At 44.9% G+C, this 20317-nt stretch overlaps 1 protein-coding gene across 3 annotated transcripts in view; it reads left to right on the plus strand.

Moving 5' to 3' along the window:
* Window positions 1–20317, plus strand: part of LOC110494279 (sodium-coupled neutral amino acid transporter 3) — a 74737-nt gene that overhangs the window by 9915 nt on the left and 44505 nt on the right. Inside the window, exons 2-5 of one of the 3 annotated variants that reach the window (XM_036950363.1) lie at window positions 11811–12223; window positions 13003–13035; window positions 13267–13351; window positions 13506–13621. In XM_036950363.1, the coding sequence (XP_036806258.1) occupies window positions 12012–12223; window positions 13003–13035; window positions 13267–13351; window positions 13506–13621 (446 nt within the window). In that variant the 5' untranslated portion in view covers window positions 11811–12011. The remainder of the gene's footprint in view (window positions 1–11810; window positions 12224–13002; window positions 13036–13266; window positions 13352–13505; window positions 13622–20317) is intronic. The other 2 variants (XM_036950364.1, XM_036950365.1) reach the window with 2 other exon arrangements.

The following is a 20317-nucleotide window of genomic DNA, read 5'->3' on the forward strand; positions in this document are numbered from 1 at the left end:
GGAGAGAGAGAGAGAGAGAGAGTTAGCGAGAGAGAGAGAGAGGAGGAGGAGTATCTCAGAGGCTGACACAAATCTCTGAGTTCTTAGTTAATCTCCCATTCACCCAGCCAGCTAATCATGATGGGACTCAATGGGCCTGGAATCCCTCCGAGAGCCAGTGAACAGGGATGGGATTAAGTATTGAGTGGGGAGAGGAGATTGGGAGCGAAAATCAAGTAGAGAGATTGTAAATGTTAATGTCATATTAACAGTAATAATTTGGTAGGTGCTTATATATGTGTGCCTTATTTCACGTGTGTATTAATACACAAGTGTGAATTGAAAATGTGTCTTTTGTATATCCCAACTCCCCCTGAGACAGCCTCGGAGAGTGGGGTCGACACTGGATCAATTAGGTTTAACCCAGTTAACACCAAACGTTCCCACAACTTTAGAGAATGTTCCCTTAAGAGTCTCATTAGGTCATTACCTAACATTTTCATAGGAATGTTCTAGTAATGTGTAAGGACTGTTTCCAAGAGACCATTCCCTTAATGTCAAACAGAACTTACCCAGAAAGTGGTTACCATGTTCTCAGAATATTCAATATCAATGTTGTTGACACATTTTATTGGAATGCTGCAAAAATATTCAAGAGGGTTAGGAGAATATTCCATCAACATCACACCAAACATACACAGAACATAGTTGCCATGTTGTAAAGGGGTGGAGGAGTGGCGGAGCGAGTTCTGGGCAATCTCTGCCCATGGCACAAACACCGCCCACTCCCCTGGCCAGTCCTGGCAATAAGTCCTCTGAAACCTACCCACATCCTGGTTAACTCTCCACCTGCCCATTACTCTCGGGGTGAAAACCTGAGGTAAGGCTGATCGAGACCCCCAGACGTTCCATGAACGCCCTCCAGACCCTCGAAGTAAACTGGGGACCCCGAACAGACACTATGTCCTCAGGCACCCCGTAGTGCCGGAAGACGTGCGTAAACAAGGCCTCCGCAGTCTGAAGGGCCGTAGGGAGACCGGGCAGAGGGACTTAGAAAAAAAGTCCACAACGACCAGGATCGTGGTGTTACCCTGTGAGGGAGGAAGATCAGTAAGGAAATCCACCGACAGGTGTGACCATGGCCGTTGTGGAACGGGTAAGGGGTGTAGCTTACCTCTGGGCAGGTGCCTAGGAGCCTTACACTGGGCGCACACCGAGCAGGAGGAAACATAAACCCTCATGTCCTTAGCCAAAGTGGGCCACCAGTACTTCCCACTCAGACAGCACACCGTCCGACCGATGCCTGGATGACCAGAGGAGGGTGACGTGTGGGCCCAATAGATCAGCCGGTCACGGACAGCAGACGGAACATACAGACGCCCAGCGGGACACTTGAGGGGAGTGGGCTCTGCATGTAGCGCCTGCTCAATGTCTGCGTCCAGCTCCAACACTACCTGTGCCACCAGGCAGGAGGCCGGGAGTATGGGCGTGGGATCCATGGGCCGCTCCTCTGTGTCATACAGCCGGGACAGGATATCTGCCTTGGCGTTCTGGGAACCTGGTCTGTAAGAGAGGGTGAAAACAAAACGGCTGAAAAACATGGCCCACCTTGCCTGGCGAGAGTTCAGTCTCCTCGCCGTCCGGATGTACTCCAGATTTCGGTGGTCAGTCCAGATGAGAAAAGGGTGTTTAGCCCCCTCAAGCTAATGTCTCCATGCTTTCAGAGCCTTGACGACAGCCAACAGCTCCCGGTCCGCCACGTCATAGTGGCTTTGACTATGCTCCCGGTCGCCACTATAATGAGGGAAATAATGAGGGAAATGGAAACCAGGTTTGTAGGAAAACAAGACAAGACAAATGGAAAATGAAAAGTGGATCGACAATGCCTAGAAGACCGGTTACGCCGACCGCCGAACGCCGCCGAACAAGGAGAGGAAACGACTTCGGTGGAAGTCGTGACACATGTTCTCAGAATATAAGATATTAATGTTCTAGACATGTTTCATGGGAACTTTGCAAAAACATGACCTGACGTATAAAACATAGAATGTTCTGTCATGGTCCCCTGGAGGTTTTTGTGTAGTTCCCAGCTTGTTCCGGGGACGTCCCTTAAAACATTTTTAGGGCGTTGCCTGATGGTCTCAAAGAAACGTTCTCCCCACCCCTCAAAAAACTTGTTACTTTACAAACCACCCCTTGTTACTGTTGCAGAGCCCATCAAGGCCCTGATTGGTGAACTACTAATATATTTACAGCTTTTTGTCTGTTGGCAGGAATAGGGACACCAATACACACACACACAGTGCTTTTAATGTACAACATTTCAACTTAAATATTTGACACACATGATTACATTGTGCATATATATTTATACAGTAAATACTATTCAACATGTCCTCACTTGGGATTTGAATTCACAACCTCTTGGTTAACAGTATTCCGATCATCCTGCTACACCACCATGTCTGTGTCCATTATCAGTTAATCTGACTATTCTCTCATCATTCATTTGATTTACTGTCTGGCTGTCTAATGTTGGTGGGGGCATATTACTTAGTTTTAATGTTACTCCTTAATCACTATGATAGCGTGAGTGTGATTTTAACAGAGCCGAGATGTACTTTGAAGTGCAAAGTGTAGCAATGCAGGTGAAATCAGTCATTGACACAGACTGGTGTAATGGGAAGATTGGAATGCCATGAACCAAGAGGTCGTGAGTTCAAATCCCAGGTGAGGACATGTTGAGTAATAATGACTGAATAAATTAATAATGTAATCATGTGTGTAAATTGAAAGCTTTGTTTGTGTGAGTGTTTCTAACCATACCAACAGGGAAAGTACTTCATTGGCTTGGCAACAGTAACAATGTGTGATGAAGTTTTTTCGACCATCAGGCGACGCCCTAACAACATCTTTAGTAACGTCCAAGGAACAAGACGGGAAGTAGACAACAATCTCAAAGGGACCATGACAGAATGTCTTATGTTTTAAACGTTATTGGGCACAGGTAACCTTGTTTTGTGTATGTTGGGTGTGACGTTGATGGAATATTCTCCTAACCATCAGAAAACTGGACACATGAATGTTCTTGCAATGTTGCCATAAAATGTGTCTAGAACATTAATATCTTATATTCTGAGAACATGGTAACCATGTTCTGGGTAAGTTATGTTTGACATTAAGGGAATGTTCTCCTAACTATAACGCCAAAACACGCTAAATAAGTTCTCAGGAAGTTTTTGCTAACATACATAGAATGTTCCTGTAACAAACAGAAAACTGGACCCTCAAATGTCAAAGGTTCTCTTTCCCTAGAATTGTTAGCTGGGAAGTGCCTTGCTCAAGGGCACATTGACACCTTGCCAGCTCAGGCATTAGAACGACCAACCTTTCAGTTACTGGCCCAACACGCTAACTGCTAGGCTACCTGCCACCCATGTTGGGAGCAAGAGAGAGAAGAGGGTAGAAGTGTGAGGAAGAAGGGATATAGTGAATTAGAGCAGGGGAGGGCAGTGAGTTCTTGGGGAATGGGCGATGAAAAAGAGTTCCGCCTGGGCATTAGAACAGATGTGTCTGACTTTGAGGCTCTCTCTGATAGTGTCTCAGCAACCTCACTTGCCATTCAATTAATTGGTCTGTGACTGACTGGAACTACTTGAAACAAAGAGAAATCAACGGCACGTAGATATAAAGTAGAGCTGAAGGGTCCCATGTGTTGATTGATTCAGTTGTTTAAGCACTTAATTTAGCAGTCCAGTCAATGTTATGCTGCTGAAAGAACGCCAAGTAGTATGCTGAATGGAAGCTGATAGTTATAGCTGGTGCCAGTGCATCCCCCTCACACTGAAGTATTTGTGGAATGAAATGAAAATAGCAATGTGGATAAATGTGAAGCACACCCTTGTCTGATTGCTGTGTGTGTAGAACCAGAATAGATAGATGACAGTTCAGCCCATCCATAATGTTTACTAAGACTAGCGTTTCACAACTTTACCAGGTAGGTTTATTTCAGGTGTCCACTGCATCCATCCGTCCGTCCGTCCGTCCGTCCATCCATCCATCCATCCATCCATCCATCCGTCCATCCATATTCACACGTGCTGGTGCCAACACGCCTCTGTTTGTGACATGAGGCTATTTTTAGCAGCATAGTGAGTTTGTGTGTGTGTGACACACATGGGAGGTTGAATCCCGATTTCCCACCTGAGTGAGAGTGGCTCTAGCATAATCCAGTCATCCTAGGGAAAGACAGAGACAGGCTGTCAGAAGCCCCCAGACTCTCTTCTCCACTGTTTGCTCTTAAACACAGGGAGACACACGTCTATTTTCAGCTCATCAGAGAAATTATGTGGAAAAGTGTAATCTCTTAATCTGTTGGAAATCTCTCCACACTGAACGTTCAGCCCACTAGAGAGAGATGAGATGTTTTCTAGTCAGACAGTTGTCACTCAGAGCCCTGGGGATTTCAATTTGACAGCCAGCAAGACAGAAAAAACTAAATACCTCAGTGGCACATCATGAGATTTTCTCATGGTAGCCGAATTGCGTTTCTATTTGACTGTAATGCTTAAACCCTCATCTTGCTGAGGTAAGGTCTACCACAGATAATTTCCTCAGTATCTATTCTAGTGGTTAATCAAAATACAATACAGATTGGTGGGTTGTAAGGAAAACATGTATATGGAATCAAACCTCTGTAGCCACAGGGGTTTGGGAAAGTCAAAGGGCTTTGCTGATTGGATATGGAGCAGAGGCACTTTTTCCCTGCCTGAGGAGAGTACCAAAACTGCAAAAAAATCCCTTATTATTTAATGATAGTCCAAAGCCTCTTCAACAGATTAAGCTCAAATGAAATTACAGTGGACTAATGAAGCACAGAGCCTTGACAGTGTTGGAGGAGGGGTGCCCGATAATTCCTCGAGCAGACTACTCACACACACACCCACCTACGACACTCACACCCACAAGCACACCCACGGGCAATGTAAGTAATCAGTGTTGGTAGATGTGGTGTGCGGGTCAGGGTCCTGCTTTGGAGTGGTTCTGGGTTCGCAGTAAACACTTATCTTCTGGTCCGCACGCACGCACACACGCACACACACACACACACACACACACACACACACACACACACACACACACACACACACGGGCAATATAAGTAATCAGTGTTGGTAGATGTGGTGTGCGGGTCAGGGCCCTGCTTTGGAGTGGTTCTGGGTTCGCTGTAAACACTTCTCTTCTGGTCCTCATACATCTTCCTCCGGGATGACGTCTCTTAGCCATGTTGCCTACGTCAGAGTAGCCTAGCCCCAGCAGCACAGACTGAGGGTGAGAATTTGAGGAGGGTTTTTTGGGATCAGGGCTCTTCAAGGCTTGGATAAACAAGCAAGCCTCTGACAGATTAGACAGGGAAGGAGGACATTGATTTTCTCCCACACAAAGCCTAACAATGTGACATTTGCTCTTGCGTAATTATGCCCCTATTTCCATCCCTCCACCCCCCCACCCCCACCCTTACCGAACAAGCTCCTTTCCTCTGGGGACATGGCCTTCTGTCTACACAAAGCAGAGACCCAACAACAACACCCATGAAACCCTGCAAGAACAGAACACAACAGCGGTTTATAAAATCACTGCATCCACAACATCCACTGGCTTAGGGAGCAATATAGGGATCATTGCCAATAGTCATTCTGTGTCAGCCTTTCCATGTGTACCTTAATGCTGCATGCAGAGCAGTAGCAAATAAACCCCATCTATTAATAGTTGTTTATAGAGAGACCTTTAAAAATAACAGCATGTTGAAAATAATTAAACTCTCTCGATGTAATTACCTGACGCCACATGTGCACCTCCCTAGAGGTGGTGAGTAAGCCTGCATGACGTTCTCCCAACAAACTACTTCCTGTCAAACTACACACACACACACACACACACACACACACACACACACACACTTTTAGGTAGCTAATCTGGGAAAGTGAGGTGTTTGAGATTTAAGTGATGATGGCTGGGCAGGCAGGCTTTGTTAATTGTGTATGAAGGGTATGTGATGATGGTGGCATCATGCCGTACAAATCGTTGGCGATTGGTGCCGATTAAGATGAGGGAGGACCGTTTTTTGGTTTAATGAGCATGGTCTTATTTCTATTACAGCATATTGGATGACTGTCATTCATATTCCATTCACCCAGCTCAAACATTAATACGTTTGGGCTACTACATGATACTCTAATTTCCCTATATCCATCATGAGGTTGCTACAACGTAGCCTACGAATGAAAGTTTACAACGTAGGTGCACAGGTCAAGATCTTTTTGTTGACAGACCGTAGCACATTCAATACCGCCTTGCACACTCTTTCTTGCCTGCATCTAGCTCATCTAGATTGTAATAATTAGTCCAACAGTTGCAAACTATATTTTCTGTTGTACAAATGCAGGTATGTTTATCTCCATTTCGTTCCGTTTGCTTCCGTTTAAGAAAACTTTTTCAACAGAATCGGCTGAATGAATACACCCTGATCAAACGCAAACACAGAACTAGCAGCCACATACAAACAACATGATCACACTCTCTCCTCCTCTCACATTTTCAATGAACAATAGAACAGCTTCAATGAACAATAGAACAGCTGTCTGTGACCAGGTGACAAAACCTTTCCAAACCAGACCTTCATATCATATATTAATTTATATTTATTTCACCTTTATTTACCCAGGTAGGCCAGTTGAGAACAAGTTCTCATTTACAACTGCAACCTGGCCAAGATAAAGCAAAGCAGTGCGACAAAAACAACACAGAGTTACACATGGAGAAAAACAAGCATACAGTCAATAATACAGTTGAAAAATAAGTCTATATACAATGTGAGCAAATGAAGTGAGAAGGGAGGTAAATGCAAAAAAAGGCCATAGTGGCCAGGTAAATACAATATAGCAAGTAAAACACTGGAATGGTAGATTTGCAGTGGAAGAATGTGCAAAGTAGAAATATAAATAATGGGGTGCAAAGGAGCAAAATAAATAAATAAATACAGTAGGGGAAGAGGTAGTTGTTTGGGCTAAATTATAGATGGGCTATGTACAGGTGCAGTAATCTGTGAGCTGCTCTGACAGCTGGTGCTTAAAGCTAGTGAGGGAGATAGTTGTTTCCAGTTTCAGAGGTTTTGTAGTTCGTTCCAGTCATTGGCAGCAGAGAACTGGAAGGAGAGGCGGCCAAAGGAAGAATTAGCTTTGGGGGCGACCAGAGAGATATACCTGCTGGAGCGCGTGCTACAGGTGGGTGCTGTTATGGTGACCAGCGAGCTGAGATAAGGGGGACTTGGAGCCAGTGGGTTTGGCGACGAGTTTGAAGTGAGGGCCAGCCAACGAGAGCATACAGGTCACAGTGGTGGGTAGTATGTATGGCTTTGGTGACAAATCGGATGGCACTGTGATAGACTGCATCCAATTTATTGAGTAGGGTATTGGAGGCTATTTTGTAAATGACATCGCCGAAGTCGAGGATCGGTAGGATGGTCAGTTTTACCAGGGTAAGTTTGGCGGCATGAGTGAAGGAGGCTTTGTGATCATAACCACTAACCGCTACACACAGCCTACATCGTTGTCACCATATTAGCTAACGTAATAGTCATAATAGCTACTAGAACTAACGTATTACTAAACCCGCTGCAATCATGCAGTACAGTGGACAGCAAGCAGTTTAGCAGTTACGCTGGCTGGCCCCGGTGGCAATACATGAATAAAACCAAAAGCTTACCATGACTTGGAAGAATTCCAGTGTTGAATAGCTATAGCCAGCTAGCTAACATAGCATCACTCTCTGTTTGAGCCAGGTGTTTGATTAGGCTAAACTCACTAGTTGCATTCGCTAGCTAAGTAAGTGAAAGTTTAACTTCTTAAGGTATAGGGGGCAGCATTTTCACTTTTGGATAAATAGCGTGCCCAATTTCAACTTCCTGCTACTCATGCCAAGAATATAAGATATGCATATTATTAGTAGATTTGGAAAGAAAACACTCTGAAGTTTCTAAAACTGTTTGAATCATGTCTGTGAGTATAACAGAACTTATGTAGCAGGCAAAACCCTGAGGACTAACCGTTCAGAATTTTATTTTTGAGGTCTCTGTCTTTTCACTGAGTTCTCATTGGCAAACAATATTTCTTAGGAACTTGTTCCCAGTTCCTACTGCTTCCACTGGATGTCACCAGTCTTTGGAATTTGGTTGAGGTTATTCCTTTGTGCAATGAAGAAGTGGCCAACTAGGAACTACGTAACACTGTTGAGAGTTGTGCAAGACTTGAAAAGTAGCTTGGTTTGTTGTCTTCCTGTATTGAACACAGATAGACCCGTCTTCAATTTGATCGATTATTAACGTTTAAAAAGACCTAAAGTTGTATTACAAAAGTAGTTTGAAATATTTTGGCAAAGTTTATAGGCAACTTTTAAAATATTTTGTAGTGACGTTGCACATTTTGGAAGCTGTTTTTTTCTGGAACAAACGCGCCAAATAAATTGACATTTTGGATATATATGGACGGAATTAATCGAACATTAGGACCAATTGTGATGTTTATGGGACATATTGGAGTGCCAACAAAAGAAGCTCGTCAAAGGTAAGGCATGTTTCATATTTTATTTCTGCGTTTTGTGTAGCGCCTGTAGGGTTGAAATATGCTACCCTCTTTGTTTGCTGTTGTGCTATCATCAGAAAATAGCTTCTTATGCTTTCGCCGAAAAGCCTTTTTTTAATCTGACATGTTGGCTAGATTCACAACGAGTGTAGCTTTAATTGCGTATCTTACATGTGTGATTTAATGAAAGTTTGATTTTTATATCAATTTATTTGAATTTGCCGCACTGCAGTTTCCCTGGTTTTTGGCCAAGTGGGACGCAAGCATCCCCTACACCATAAGAAGTTTAAACAAATAAAAAAAATATAGCTCTCTCTCTCTTTTGCTTCTCCTTCATTTTTAAAGAAATTAATTTGTTCAAAACTGTTCAACTATTCAACTTTCTCTGTCTTTCAGTCAACTACTCTGTCTTTCAGTCAACTATAACACATTTTATGCACTGCAGCACTAGCTAGCTGTAGCTTATGCTTTAAGTACTAGATTTATTATCTGATCCTTTGATTGGGTGGACAACATGTCAGTTCATGCTGTAAGAGCTCTGATAGGTTGGAGGACGTCCTCCGGAAGTTGTCATAATTACTGTGTAAGTCTATGGAAGGAGGTGAGAACCATGATAATCCTAGGTTTTAAACAATTTTTCTTTTTATGAAATTCACTGAGGATGGTCCTCCCCTTTTTCTTCTGAGGAGCCTCCGCTGCTACAAATGTGCTATCTTAATTTAACCAGTTTCTCTCAGCGTGAAAATGATCATGTAGCAACAGAAAATGTGAATTATTATGTGCATTATAATTAATGGTAATTTTTGTAGTAGTTGATAATTTTTTTTTTAGGATAAATCAAGTCTGACATTTTAAACCGGAAATTACAAACTTTATAAGACTTTTTAAACCTCGAATTCACTACAATTTGCATTTCCTACTGCGCAGGAAACTTCTCTGTGACAAAAGAGTGATCAAATTGAGATAGAACATCTGTATGTTATTCAGGATGTGATCTCATCGCTACTGTGATTTGACCCAGATAGACCTCTTCTCATCAACACACAACCTCCTTTTCTCTTATGTTTCATACTGTAATATACTGTATGTATACTGTAGGTGTAGTATTCTGGTTTTGTTCTATGTGTGATATCCTGGTGAGATGTCTCCAAGTCCTGGAGATCTGTGTGTCCTTGCTGCTTACACCGCACAGTGACTGCCCTACATTTGTCATTGTAATTGTTATCCTCTTCATCGCCACACATTCTCTTTCATCTTCAGTGACTCACTCTCTCAGGGGCTTAGTGGAACAATAAATTAAGTCTTCAAACATACTGTATTCATACCGTATTCCCTGTGTCTGTGGCTAAAGATATGCCAAGCATTCTGGCTGAATGAAAACACATTGGGTTTGTGTTTTCACACCCAGCTAGCTGAAGGAAGTCACATGTTGCTTTAGTTAATTGATCCAATGGTTATTGAAGATGTGATTCTGCCCAATCAGCTTTGACGTGGAGAAGCTCCACCCTGTGAGTTCATCCCAGAGATCCCCCTGTGGTTCAGCCAGCCAATCACACATCCTTTCCACTTCAGATCCTCCTCTGAGCGTGCTCTCCAGCCTGTCTGTGATTCGTGAGCTCTTTGAGTGACAGAGAGACTCCTCACTGGCGATGGGCTCCTAGGGTGTGTGGCACCGCCTACCGCCCTTCCCCTGCCACACATGTGCGTGAGCGCGGGACACCGGTAGCTGTGGAATTCAAGGTGGCGTCTTTTCAATTAGGACACAATGAATTACCTTTTCAGCCCCTCGAGTGGCCTGGCAAGCTGCAGCAAAGGGGGCCCCGGCAGTATAATGATGCTTGGCACAATAGCATCACTGTTCTCCGGCCCGTTCCCAGGAAACCACACAACATGCGCCATTGTGTGCCGTGTTTTGCTGGCTGACCACGTTGCCCGGCTTTAGCCAGAGAGACAGAGGAGCCTGGCTGTGCAATAAGGCTCACATCACAACGTGGTTGGTGGAGGCCAGTAACACAGTGACACAGGCCATGAGGGGCTGCTGCTCGATGGAGACTCAGATTTATTCACCTCCCTCAGTCTTTGATGTGCTAAAATCATTTTACGAAAAGCTACATTTAAAAGGCGGGCAGGGGAGGGGAGGTGGTGGTTGTAGGGGTGGTGGGAAGCAGGAACAGGGGGCTGCTGAGGGGACCAGGCCCAGTGAAGGGGGCTGGAGCACTGAGAGAGAGCACTGTCACTACGCTAAGCTCTTCCTAATTAAATAAAAAAAATGGCGAGCTAGAACAAAAAAATTGGGAACAAAGACGCCCAAAACTGGTTCCAAGCTAGTCATAGCTGGTTCTACTGCCTTTCATCTCCTTCTTCTGTGGGTCTATGTGTGTGCCACCTTCTCTAACCCCCCTTCGCCCCCAACTCTCTATACCCCCTTACTCCATCCGCACTTTACCCTTGTTTACGCTGCATAGCTAATGGAGAAATTAGTGGTGGTGGCTTTCAGCGACAGCCAGAGAGGGAACCGAGGTAGACAGGAACCAGGAGATGTATGTCACAGGAGTCTTTCAGGGGCCTTTCAGGGTCCCGCACACCAGCAGCTCTGCTTAGACACCACTGCAGGGGACCTAGGACACAGAGGCCCCGTATAGAGGGGCCCGAACCATCCCTCACAAAGCCTAGAGTGTCACAGCTAACTGGGACCTTTTCTCTTCCGAGGAAAGGGAGAGGAAAATACCTTTCAGCTGACAACTCAATAATGCTAGAGATTCTCCCCTGAATCAAAGGTTGTTTATCAACTTAGCTTTCCGACTTCAGTGGTGGTGGCTGGTGTTTTTATCTTATGTGCGACAAACTGAAAATAGAAAGTGTTTGTGTTGTGTTGTCTGCTCCTCTAGCGTTCTTAGAAAGCACTTTATAACTCAGGCACGTTTAACAGGGGCCTACCAGGAAGACACAGACAGACTCATTATATCTGCCAAGAGCAGGCCTCTTTCAACATGCCTCTTATAGTCGCCAGCAACTCATTTGTACTCAAGTTGTACAATTTGTATCCCAATTCTGGATCTAGATGGCTGTGTAAGATGTGTAAGATATGCGAGCTTATCTGCATTTAATGAACTGTCTGTAATATTCCAGTGATTGTGAACATAATTAGATCATCAGCTGTAGTCTAACTGCCGCTTGTCTATTATTTCCTAGACTCCTGAAGGAAAAGAGGACATCAGACACACACACACACACACAAATACACACACACACATCCATCAGCTGTAGTCTAACTGCCGCTTGTCTATTATTTCCTAGACTCCTGAAGGAAAAGAGGACATCAGACACACACACACACACACACACACACACACACACACACACACACACACACACACATCCATCAGCAGAAAGATGAGTGACGATAAAGCAGCTGAAAGCGTTGAACCTGCTCCACCAGCTCTAGCACCAGCGGCAGCACCAGCTCCAGCTCCAGCACCAGCACCAGCTCCAGCACCAGCACCGGCGCCAGCAGAGATGAACTCTATTCCCAATGGGAAAGGCCATGAGCCTGGGGAGGAAACCACAGCGGAAGCCAAAATACCACCAGGAGACACCACAGAGCAGTAAGTATACGCTCAGGTACATGATAGCAGACTACAAACATACAAAAGTATACACAGGCTTTTCATTTGAAAAAGTAGAGTATACACAGATAGAAGATAACCTCATCCCCAGGCTCATTCGCTACTGCATATAGTGTTCGACAGAGAGAGGCTCGGCTGGTGGACAAGATTAGATACAAGATAGCAGACAAGGGGAACCTTTTCATCTAAAAAAAGTAGACCCTCTGGTATTTAGGCAACATATTACATTGGCTGAGTATTAAACTATTAGTGCTGAGTGTGATGTGCTCCCTCACTGAGCTTTGTTTTGTCAGAGTGTTGAGGTGAGCTCTGCGATTGGCTGCCTTGTCCTGCGGGCAGGCTGCGCGTGTGACCTACTGTACTACCCTCTGAGAGTGTCACATGTCTCCCTTCACACACCCCACAACAACAACACGGCTCTTTGTTAACTACTCCGGATATGTGTGTGGAAATGTGTGTCATGCGTACCTAGTACTGCCTAGCATCAGAGACTGCATTCCTTTGCTCTACTAATCATGAGGTCACCTCCATCAGCATGCAACAGACCTGCCCCTCAGTCACAGGAAATTACATGAACTGTTTAACATACAACGTACAGTGTCTCCTCATATCCTCTTTAGTGCTTGAATGCATTAGTTTACACAGACTGTGTCACTGTCTCCATCATGGCTGCATTACTGAAGGTGTGTTTATGTTGTTTTTCCTCTTTGTGCTTTCATTGGATGATGGATCGTCTTTCTCTACGCTACTTTTTTTAGGGAAATTGTTCCTAATAGTGTCCAAAATGTCAGGTATGTAACATTGACAAGGAAGGGATATGTTTCGGTGTACTGTTTGTCTCACCTATGACAATCACGAGTTGTGATAAGGACAGAACAGTACCATCCAGCCCCAGCCTCCTATAGCAGTAGAATGTTATCCTATACGATTCCACAGTTCTCTCAGAGAGTGTGTCCTTGAGTTGTGGTTGGATAACATTTTTTGTTGTTTAATGTGCTTATGAACGTGCTTTATTCTCACAGAAGTGAGGATCCAGAGGCTAACCTTGCAGAGAGTCAGGAGTTCCTGTCTAGCATGGAGGACAAGAAGGCCACAGGCTTCACAGACGTAAGCCAAACCAATAGGGTGCTATGGCCCCAGTGGATGTTTCAGATGAATATGTAACGTGTGTTCATTCTCTCCTTCTGTGAAGCAAGTTTGATTGTTTTAAGCATTGTGCTAACAAGCGTGTTCTCCTCTTTGTCTTTATCCATGGAATCAGTTTGAGGGGAAGACCTCTTTCGGAATGTCAGTATTCAACTTGGGCAACGCCATCATGGGAAGTGGAATTCTGGGATTGTCGTACGCCATGGCCAACACAGGGGTCGTCCTATTCCTGTGAGCCAACATAGGTGGATGGATGGATAAGTGGATGAATGAGTTCATGATTGTAATGAACATACACTAGCTTACATACAGTTCTACAGAGGTGTGGATTCAAGTCACGTGACTTGAGACTTGACTTGGCAAAAATAAAAAACACTTGACACTCGCCTTCGACTTGAGCAGCTATGACTCTGGACTTAACTTGGACTTGAGCTGTAACACTCAAGAGACTCGAGAGACTTGGATTTTCCCCTCTCAAACGAGCAGCACCACCTTCCTCTCCTTTTAAATTCTGCATTACACCATGAGCATACATTCGTGGCAATTATGTTGCTCAAAGCGGAGAGTCACATTGGGTTATATGGTAAATAACTGTTCAATTCAGTTCTGCCTTGTGCCTCCAGATGCAGAAAGGCATGGGGGAAAATAGAGTATTGTTCTATATTTTGACCACTTCTCGCTCAAAAATATGTGCTCTGAGCAAGAGTTTCCATAAATGTTTATTCTTAGCCAACCACAGACCATGTTGTGGGCTGGGTATAAACAATACCACTTTATTCTAATTGGAGATTTCACAATGTCAGTCAAACTGTAGCTGTACTATCACCACTAACGGTATATCATCATTTGGATGGCTTTTCTATTATTAATGATGATTCAAAAAACATTTATTTAATGATCTGTGAAATGTATTATGTAGGCCTATATACTGTATTAGTAGGCGTAATGTAAAGAAAACAAAATTAAGGACGTGTGACTTGACCTGAGCTTTGGAACGTGGGACTTGAGAGTTGCCTCTTATTACTTGGGAATTGACTCGAGACTCGAAGGTTAAGACTTGAGACTTGCTTAGGACTTGCTCAATTGTGACCTGGTTCCCATCTCTGCAGTTCTATATGGTGAATGCTAAGATAAATGAGTAGGTGCATGTACACAGATGTAAACCCAGAGCATAACCCAGTCAGGCATGCTCACAGTAGCCACAGATGTTCCTGATTCAATTGCACTCCATTTAGTCCCTCTAAACTGAGCTCTTCCATGGACAGAAATAGCCCTGTAATTATTTAAAGGCAATTAACCAGGTGGTAGACTGTATGTGACAGGCCTAATTGAACAGTCACTAGATTCAAGCTAAAGAGTAAATACATCTTTACTGTGTAATAGGTATCATAACTACAGCTGTGACACACTGGCAGGTGCGTAACACCTTGTGTTTCATGTGATACATGTGCATTGAGATGAATAGGGGCTTCAAAACATGTGTGGACTAATGAAAGGTAATGTAATGGGGCCGGGGTGGAGAGCTTTCATTACTATGCCAATAGCAGTGTTGTGCTGCTGTGTTAAACCGATGCAATTACAGTGATGGATGCTGGAAATAACCTCAATGTGCTTGCATCTGCGTGTCCTATCTTTTGCTGTGATTGAATATGTGAATACTGAATATACATGAGTGCATTCTCAGGAGTCTGCCATGCCAGCTAGGAAGAATAATCTGGGCTGTGGTGGCGTCTGCTGTCAGGACGAGTCACAGAGGGTTTAGCTTCACAGGTGTCAGATTGGTTATGTAGGGGTTATGTAATGTGTCTGTGGATTTAGCACCGAACCTGGCCCATTATATTCTGTGCTGATTATCAGTGTTGCTGCGTGTCTCTGCATGACCCTACTGTCCAGCTCAGGTTTCCAGTTGATAATCTCACCCATAAATCAATGACATACCATAACATCCACACTCCCTTGTCTTCCTCTATTTACCATCAAACCTCCTCACCCCAGTAGCGAGGGTACAAGGTGGCAGCAGCCATGGGATCTAGGTTGCTAAGTCTTGTTCCACGAAAAGCTGTATGTGCTGTAAACTCTCATAATGCTGCTTTTATTAGAAAACTCTCCTAGCCCAGGGGATTTGTTTACCAAGTGACCTTGGATAGGATTACAATACAATAGCGCTCTACCTAGAGGTAAAGAAATGTTTGGGATGTGTGGAGTAATGCCAAATCTATTGACTGTTTACTAGCAGGGTCTAAATTGTAGGCAGGGTGACTAACAAAATCTTCCAAACTAGAAGTATACATGCTCCCTCTTGTTAGGAAGAGAAGAGAGTTTTGCAGACTCCGACCGCAAAACCTGACTCAATAGGGGAGGGTCCGAGTGGGCATTTACCATCTGGGGAGGTTCCGGTGCGGGACGAAGTACCCACTCCGCTCGCAGATCCGACGTCTTCCTCCATGGTGGCTCTGGTGCGGGAATCGTTGCAGGAGGAACCGGACCATAGATCATCGCAGAAGGCTCTGGACTGAGAACCCCTGCTGTTGGCTCCGGACTGAGAACCCCTGCTGTTGGCTCCGGACCGCAGACCGTCTCAGGAGGTTCCGGACCGTGGACCGTCGTTGGAGGTTTCGAACCGTGGACCGTCGCCGGAAGCTCTGGACTGGGAACTGTCGCCGGAAGCTCTGGACTGGGAACTGTCGCCGGAAGCTCTGGACTGTGGAGGCGCACTGGAGGCCTGATGCGTGGTGCCGGCACTGGTGGTACCGGGCTGGTGACACACACCTCAGGGCGAGTGCAGGGAGGAGGCACAGGACGTACTGGACTGTGGAGGCGCACTGGAGGCCTGATGCGTGGGACTGGTACAGGTGGCACCGGGCTGATTACATGCACCTCAGGGCGAGTGCGGGAAGGAGGCAGAGGACGTACTGGACTGTGGAGACACACTGGAGGCCCGATGCGTGGGACCGGTACAGGTGGCACTGGGCTGATGACACGCATCTCAGGGCGAGTGCGGGAAGGAGGCAGAGGACGTACTGGACTGTGGAGACACACTGGAGGCCTGATGCGTGGGACCGGTACAGGTGGCACCAGGCTAAAGACACGCACCTCAGGGCGAGTGCGGGTTAGAGGAACAGGACAGACCTGACTGGGGACACGCACTTGAGGGAGAGTGCGAGGAGTTGGCACAGGACGCACTGGGTTGTGAAGGTACACTGGAGATCTGGTGTGTATAGCCGGCATCAATTGTTCCGGAACTTTAGCACATGTTTCAAGACGAGTTTGGGGAGCCCACTCAGGTGGCACCAAACTGACAACACGTTCCTTTATTCCAAATCCGTGCATCCTCCACCAACTCAACTACCCCCCATTTCTCTCTCCTCCTAATTCTCCATCTTCTCCCAGACTGGCTCTGGTTCACTCCTCGGCTCCGCCGACTGCTCCATGTGCCCCTCCCCCCCAAAATTATTGGGGTTTCTGTGGCCTACCTCCCCGACTTCGTCGCTGTCCTGCCTCCATGGCAGTCTCCTCTCTCCTGCTATAATGTTGTTCCAAGTCCAGGATGTTCTCTCCCAAACAATGGGGAAAATGGCTACCTAAATATGATCCCCAATCAGAGACAACGATAAACAGCTGCCTCTGATTGGAAACCATATCAGGCCAACATTGACATACAAAAAACCTAGATGACCCACCCTAGTCACTATCACGCCCCAACCAACATAGAGAATAAACAGCTTACTATGGTCAGGGCGTGACAGTCTTACTGGCAGCATAACCGCATTTCTCACCGAATGTGACTAAATAAGCGTGGATACTATTGTAGACAACCATCACAGACACAAATATTATTCATAGACTGTATCCAAGCTTTATGCCTTGAGTCATGTCTAGAGGATTTTTTTTTACACAGTGAGAAAAAAACATTTATTTTGAGCTAGGTGGTTTGTCTGGTCTGGTCTAACTCTGTGTTATTAAACTGCGCTGTCTAACTACACTGTCTAACTACACCCTCTATCTGTCTGTCTGCCTGCCTGTCTGTCTGTCTGTCTGTCTTGGCCACCTGGCTTGCTGTATACAGCTCATCTGCTCCTGTGCAACATAAAACTAAGCATGTCTCACTCACTGTTCATGTGGAATGTAATAGAGCCATGTGTGAAACATAGTACAGTACATTTATTTAAGGTATGTTTTTATGTATCTACTATAAATCACATAAATCCACATGCCTCAAATAATGATGCTCTCCAGCAGCCATGTTGAGTTGACTAGTATCCCAGATAGAGAAAGAGGGAAATAAACATATAGGGGGAGGGGGACAGCCAGTAAAGCAGCTTTTCAGTTGACCACTATGTGCTGTGCTCAAGCCTCCAGAGTACAAGTCCCTCTCCTCTCCTCTCCTCTCCTCTCCTCTCCTCTCCTCTCCTCTCCTCTCCTCTCCTCTCCTCTCTTTTTATTTGTATTATTTTCTTCTCCCCAATTTCGTGGTATCCAATTGTTAGTAGTTACTGTCTTGTCTCATCGCTACAACTCCCGTATGGGCTCGGGAGAGATGAAGGTCGAGAGCCATGCGTCCTTCGAAACACAACCCAGCCAAGCTGCACTGCTTCTTAACACAGTGTGCATCCAACCCGGAAGCCAGCCGCACCAATGTGTCGGAGGAAACACCGTACACCTAGCGACCTGGTCAGCGTGCATTGTGCCCGGCCTGCCACAGGAGTCGCTAGTGTGCGATGAGACAAGGATATCCCTACCGGCCAAACCCTCCCTAACCCGGACGACGCTAGGCCAATTGTGCGTTGCCCCATGGACCTCCCGGTCGCGGCCTGCTGTGACAGAGCCTGGGCTCGAAGCCAGAGTCTCTGGTGGCACAGCTAGCACTGCGATGCAGTGCCTTAGACCACTGCGCCACCCAGGAGGCCCCTTCTCCTCTTCTTTCTATTTTTTTCTGACAGAGTACTATGTCAGTCTGAATCAATGGGAAAACTCAACAACACACTCAACTCATCAGTGTATTCTCTTACCCTTTCCTTTGACATCTCATCCCTCCAGTGTATTCTCTTACCCTTTCCTTTGACCTCACCTAACACCTACTCTGTACATTGGAGTCATAGACCACTGATAAGCATTCTAGTCATCCACTACTGGTATGGCTTGCAGTCTGCTCTAAGGCATGGTGCATCAGACCACACATCTGACACCATTCTTGCCTGTGTATGAGTGCAGGTCCAGGTGGGCCCTGGGACCTGTAGCCTATAGCCTCCAACGTGACCAGTGACTGACTGGTAGGATTGCTGTAAGGAGATTACCCAGCTAGCACATTTGGTTCCTTGGAAGTTGTTGGAACATGTGTTTTTGGTTTCACATTGGTGTGGGAACAAAGCCATACGTTTCCTGACTGGTAATACGGAACGTTTTTTAAACATTCTGAGAACAGAAGTGAACATTTTGCATGTTCTGGGAACATTTATTTTTAGGTTGCAGTGAGGTTCTGAGAATGTTTTACTCTGGTTCCTTAAAGTTTTGCTAGGAGGTTATATTAACACTCTGAGAACGGAAATTATAAGTTATTTAAAAGGTTTTTGAATAACTTCCTTAAAACCTTCTCTGAATGTTTCAATAAGACTTTCAGTATGTGGACCCCAGGAAGAGTAGCTGTGCAGCGGCTAATGGGGACCCTAATAAATACCAAATAACACTGCTAGCTTATTTTGCTAGCTTTTCTTATTACTCCAAGCACAAACAGGACACATGGACATTCATTTCCTTAGGCATTAATCATGCAAAACACATTTATTTTTTATTGTGACACAGCATCAGTGATATTCAAACCTATAATGTTCTGTTCTTTATCCATGGAATTAGTCCACTGCACTACCAGGATAGAGCTAGCATGCAATGTTTTTTACGCATACAAAGCTGTTCATTTTAGTCTATTCAAACAGACCCCATTTCAGAGGAAGCAAGCACTTATTAAGATCAGGTGTGGCCAATTAGTGGGCACGGCCAACACAACTGAACACACTTAGAGAGAGGTTTGTTGATGCTGAGAACGGAATGTATATGTTTTTAAATAACATTCTTAGATTGTTCTCTGAACGTTGTTAAAGGTTTCTTGTGGTTTTTATGGAACGTTTTCTTAACGATCTCGGAACAATTTGAGAACATGACTTTAATTTGAACCATAAGGAAACATTATGCTGAAATTCCCACAGAAGAATGTTGTTTCTTAATGTTAACTATTTGATTCCTAATGTCAAACCAGTTGGAGAACGCTCGCAGAACATTAACAAAATTGATAATAAATGTAACCGTGTTTGAACTTTTAGGAAATGTTCTGTTAAAGCAATGCAATACCAAGAACAAATTCAGAAGATCCTTAAATGAGCTGTGAATGTTTCAAAGCCAAGCAACTATCCTGCCCAATTCCCAGAAAGTTGTGGGAAGGTTGTATGTAAAATAACCATAAGACAACCACGCTCTCACCAAGCTCTAAGAAACATATGGTTCTCAGAATGTTATGTGCTAGCTGGGTAGTGTGTTTCCTCAAAGGAAAGGGTCTGGAGCAGAGGCAGGCAGAGGGCTACTGACTGTGTGTAACACCTCTGGGCCTGACTGTTGTGTCATGTGAGCTTTAGCTGAACAAAGAGGGTGTTCAGTGGCTGTATGGAGGGAGGTGGCTGTGCACTGGCCCTTATTTTCACCCCACTCACATCCCATTCACATTTCAAACCCCATTAAACCAGCAATGCGCATGCCCCATCGACCTGAGGATCTGTCTTTTTCAGCCATCTATTTCCTGTGTTTGAGGGGCGCAAAATCCACTTGTCACTTAAATATGTCTGGCTGGATTGATTTAATTTTACTCCCGTGACTCTTTCATCCTTTTGCTTGAGCCGGTTGTTTTTCCCCATTAATGTTACGACCACGTAAATGTTTGGG

The sequence above is a fragment of the Oncorhynchus mykiss genome, chromosome 17 (assembly GCF_013265735.2).
Source record: "Oncorhynchus mykiss isolate Arlee chromosome 17, USDA_OmykA_1.1, whole genome shotgun sequence".
In the NCBI taxonomy this organism is placed as follows: domain Eukaryota; kingdom Metazoa; phylum Chordata; class Actinopteri; order Salmoniformes; family Salmonidae; genus Oncorhynchus; species Oncorhynchus mykiss.